The 4,926-nt window shown below is 38.1% G+C and overlaps 1 protein-coding gene across 1 annotated transcript; it reads right to left on the bottom strand.

The window, feature by feature from the left end:
* Positions 1–1,773: 1,773 nt before the first annotated feature.
* Sst (somatostatin) lies at positions 1,774–3,134 on the bottom strand. Its single transcript, XM_046462659.2, has 2 exons — positions 2,905–3,134; positions 1,774–2,139 (listed from the first exon to the last, which is right to left on the bottom strand). The coding sequence occupies exons 1-2, from the start codon at positions 3,040–3,042 to the stop codon at positions 1,927–1,929; spliced, it is 351 nt and encodes a 116-aa protein (XP_046318615.1). The 5' UTR covers positions 3,043–3,134; the 3' UTR covers positions 1,774–1,926.
* Positions 3,135–4,926: the final 1,792 nt, after the last annotated feature.

The following is a 4,926-nucleotide window of genomic DNA, read 5'->3' as shown; positions in this document are numbered from 1 at the left end:
AAGCAGGCTAGAATGCTGGATCCTTTCAGTGAATTGACTTATAAGGAATGCAAATGAACTAAATGGAAAGTAAAAAGTAAGATCCTCTATATATTAAAAACAAAAAAAGAACAAAATTATGCTTTTTATATTATTTAAAATGGCCTCAAATCAGCACTTTTTAAAGACCCTTTTCAGTGTTAAAGCATAAAAGGTCAGTTCCATCTAAAAGGGACATGAGTATCCCACCTTACACAATTCCATGTCTGGAATTGGGAAACTAAGGCTGAAAGATAATTAACCCTGTTCAAATGTTTCAGTTAATTTAAGCTTTAAATTAAAAAAAAAATAAGTATATACATGGGCTTGTGGCTACATAATTCTTTTCCGTTTTCATACTACAATTGGGAATTGACAACTAAAGATGGTAATAAAAAATATTAAAATTTCTTGGCATTTATACAGTTTACATACTGCTCAGAAAATAAGTTGCATTGTTTTCTGTGCTTTAATCATAATTACATGAGTCTGTTACTCTCATGAGTTGGTTGGTTAACAGCTGAATATAAGGCATTTAGTACAGACAAATCCTTTAAGTAGGCATACATTAGTTCCCCTAAAAGTCTTGTATATATATAAAAAAAAAAAAACTAGAGCATCAAAGGGTATTCTGTTTTCACAGAAATTAGGAAAGTGGCTTAGATTTTTTGCTCTCATTTGATCTGCTGTTCAGGAAGAAATATCCACAAAGCCACATTAATATTGACAATGTGTATTGTCTAACACAAATATTTTCTAAAAAATATGAAGTTCTTCTTTATTAGCTACCATCAGTAAGTTCATATTATGGATATATTTGCCTTATTATTCCAACATTCATGCAAAACATATGGTTGGTAACTTAAACATACATTCCCCAAAGAATACCTCTTTCAGGGATTTAGGAGTTAAATTATCAACATTTTTATCTCTGTATGTAACAACATTTAGCATGTTGTTATAATACTAACAGCTATGATTTATTGGGTTATTTATTTTTGCATTTTTATTTGACTCCCATTTTGATAAAATTTTTTAAAGACCCAGGGTATCTCCTTTGGTTATTCTGTGATGATGACTTTGAGCCCCAATACCTTTAATATAACATTCTGTGAGGTGACCCAACACACTGGTTTCTTGAAACCTATAATATTCCCGTGCTGGATTCTTATAATTAAAAATGAAATTTTCCCCTAAGAGAAAATTGTAGGAGCTTACTTTTCATGCCTCGATTGTTATTTAGCCTTTTTTTTTTTTTTTCATTTAGAGAGGACTTTCTTTTATAGAAAATGTTCACCAACTAGAAACAAATTTTAAAGCTAGATTTCTTTAACTATTTCAACCAGCTTCTTTCCTCGGTTCCTAAATGATTTTACTTTTCCATTTTAAAGTGACATATTTTACATATGCACCTGGTGGATAGTCAGACATTTCAGTTTGCCAACCCATAAATACTAATCTTCATTTTGATAATACAATATGTTTTTTAAGTGTATTGAATACGTAACTGAAATTTATGGAAGTCCCTTCTGACATTTATTGTTAGATTGAAGTTTAATTTAGTTGTTTGAAATTATTTCAGTTTGAAATGACCCAAATTATAAAGGTATCATTTAAAACAACCTTTGTTGCCACAGAGAGTTTTTAATAGATATTAGTGAGACCTGGCATGTATTATCTAAAATAACTGCTGAAACCATGTTCATCTTGTGTTATTGCACAAAACGATTTGCTCAATAAGAAATCAAATTCTCATTTTCCATAATTTCACCATAATTTTATTTTATATTTACAGTCTTCAATTTCTAATGCAAGGGTCTTGCTGTGAATTTGGGAGATTGGGGAAGAGAGATGGGGTTTGGAGAAGAGGGATCAGGGGTCTGATATAGACAATAATAATTAATAAAGCTAACAGGATGTGAAAGTCTTCCAGAAGAAATTCTTGCAGCCAGCCTTGCGTTCTCGGGGTGCCATGGCCGGGTTTGAATTAGCAGATCTCTGCAGCTCCAGCCTCATCTCATCCTGCTCAGCAGCCTGGGACAAATCTTCAGGTTCCAGGGCATCGTTCTCCGTCTGGTTGGGCTCAGACAGCAGCTCTGCCAAGAAGTACTTGGCCAGTTCCTGAATGGGGCAAAAGGAGAAGGGGAAGAGAACAATGAAAAAAGAAAAAAACGGGAAATTCTAGTTTGGAAAACAAATTTAGTCACATTCAAAATCTAGTTTTCACAGCTGTGCACTTTTATGACACCTAAAATCAACTAAGAATAAAAATAAGAGTAATTCCTATAATCACCAAGTTACACAAAAAGGTTTCTGCAAGTGTTCTGCCTCTGTGGGCTTAAAAACACAATGAGAAATTGTAAATTGATAAAAGCCACCTTACAAAATTATTGTGCCAACCTTTTGTTCAATTCAATTTCCATAACGTGAACAACAAACTGGAATTGTTACTGCCGTTTTTACAAAGTTAACTGGGAAAATGGGACCTTTCACAGTCTCAGGTTTGCTAGGTCTGCAGTGTCCCTTACTGCATGCCCGATGTATGAAAGTCTGCGTTTCAGCACCTGGGTCAGCACTGGGAATAGATGCTGGCATTCCTTTGTGCTCAAATACCCAGGTTTCCGAAATTTCCTGAATGCCAGTAAAGAACTCACCTGAACTGTGACCAACTGCCCTGATCAGAAGAAGGGAAAAAAAGGTAGGAGAGAATTCTAGACTCTGAAAGTTTTCCTGAGAGCTTTGGTTTTGGAGGGATTCTGAAAAGCACCCAAACTCTTAAGGAGAATCAAACACCTGTTAAGTTTAAACCCAGGGCTCAGGAGCAGGTCTTAGTAAGGTCCAGGAATCCGGGAGGAGGGAAAGAAGACGTCGGGGGAGTTTCCTTACCTGCTTTCCTGCGGCAGCAGCCAGGGACTTCTGCAGAAACTGACGGAGCCTGGGGTCCGAGGGTGCGCCGGTGACACCGCCCAGGGCCAGGACAATGGAGAGCGCGGCCAGCGCGCACTGGAGGCGGCAGGACAGCATCTTGGCTGTGGTGCCGGGAAGCCGAGCTGGAGAGCAGTTGTTCAAACTGCGGATCCGCAGGCAGCAGCAAAGGCTCTGAACCTCGCGCCTTCCGCAGCGGCTTGTGTGCTCTCTGCCGTCTCCCCACCTTTTTAAACTCTTCCTCTGACGTCAGGCTAGGAGGCGCCCCCAGATCTCACCAGCGCTTTTACGCACCATTAGCCTCGTGAAATCAATCACAAAAGTGAGGGGAGGCGACACAATCTAAAGTGGCTTACTTTAAAAAAAAAAAAAAAAAAAAAAACCCTGCACACTCACAGGCACACACAATTCAACATGCCAACAATCTTTTATTTTCATTAAGTGCTACCAATTTACACATTCTATAATTTCATTTGCACGTATGCATGTGTGCTTATTCAACTACACACAAAGAAAGCCTCAAACTCAGTCCTTGAGGGGTAAATATACGATCACAGATGTGCACACATAAATGTACACAGATTACTTCACTTATCATCCATTTTAGGAGGCCCCAAAATGTAAAACTACATGTGTATGGCAAGTAAGATTCAGAATCATTCCTCTAAGAACATATTAGAGAGTAAAATATGGAAAGTGGCAGGACTGAAACATTCTCTACTTCCATTTCTTATGTAAAAAATCTTGTAGAAGAAGATTGATGGATTCTAAAAGAATTTTACTTTTCTCTATAATGAAGGCATCCTTGGCTCACCCTCCCTCCTTCTTTCTTAGCAACTGAGAGACTTCTAGTCTACCTGCCTATCTATTGTGAAAGAGAGAGAGAGAGAGAGAGAGAGAGAGAGAGAGAGATACACACATGGAGAGAGAGACTGATACAAAGGAAAGGGAAGAGATTGACTTCATTTTGGTTCCTAGGAACTTGGAGCTAGAAAGCAACCTCAGAAATTATCTAATAAATTCAGAATTTGAATTTCTAAGGCTTAGAGATGGGCAGTAAGTTGCTCTGGATCCCATACTGCACAGTTGGAGCAAAGACAAGTCCTCTACGTTCTAGGGCCAGGGTTCTTTCCTTGCAACTCTTGAGTTTTCTAACATTCTTGACCAATAAGAGCAGTTCTAGATCAGGAAATCTGGGATAGACATATAAAATTCCAGGACCTCCTAGACATGTGTGACTAGTATTGTGGGTTTGTATGTTGGGAAAGGATCAACAGGCAGTCAATCCAGTCTACTCCTTCAATCACAGAGGAAGTTTAGAATCTATCCTAGAAATTCAATTGTAGTCAGGTTGAGTGTTTGCTGTTCAGGTTAGAGTTCTGGCAGCTTTTTTTTCCAAAACAAAATCCTTATCAAAGAAAAGTTACCTAATTTCCTGGCATAGACCAGATGATCCCTGTTGGCTCTTCAAGGCATAGCATTTTCTGAGCTTCAAAACTCAATATTAGCTAAAATAAATAATAAAATAATAATGCTACATCTCCAGAAATTGAGTGAGGCAGAGAACATGTCCAATCCTGTTATCAGTAATGCATCATAAATTAAAATATTCTCAGTATTCAGACCTAAACCACAGTATTCAAAGGTGGGAGGGGCTGTGAAATGTCCTGATTGGCTTGGATATTTGTAATCATTTCCTTTTATGTCTGTAAGCCAAGGAAAAGAGAGAATGCATGGTAAGGAATGTCAAAGCTTCTAGAGCTTAAAAATTCCAGGCAAGGCCAAACACAAAGGCAGGCATTAAAAAGTTACTTACATGTTGAAATGCTCTGGGAGAGCAAGGAATCTAGACCCACAGAACTCAACCTTAGGAAATACATGCTGTGTTCTCTATTCATCCGGGAGCTCTCCCAGGACCCCAACTGGGGACTCAGAATCTAATTATATCAGTCCAACTATCCTGAGACACCTCCCTCTGATCTC

This window comes from Marmota monax, unplaced genomic scaffold (assembly GCF_021218885.2).
Source record: "Marmota monax isolate L192 unplaced genomic scaffold, Marmota_monax_Labrador192_F-V1.1 WCK01_AAM20220418_F8-fsc00100, whole genome shotgun sequence".
NCBI classification, from domain to species: domain Eukaryota; kingdom Metazoa; phylum Chordata; class Mammalia; order Rodentia; family Sciuridae; genus Marmota; species Marmota monax.
This window is presented reverse-complemented; position numbering and strand designations above follow the sequence as displayed.

Bases quoted from the DNA above. Each gene is read 5' to 3' on its own strand.
- Sst (XM_046462659.2), bottom strand. From the start codon at position 3,042: ATGCTGTCCTGCCGCCTCCAGTGCGCGCTGGCCGCGCTCTCCATTGTC. The intron at 2,140-2,904 runs GTAAGGAAACTC...TGCCCCATTCAG, and splicing joins CTGCTGCCGCAGGAAAGCAG to GAACTGGCCAAGTACTTCTT.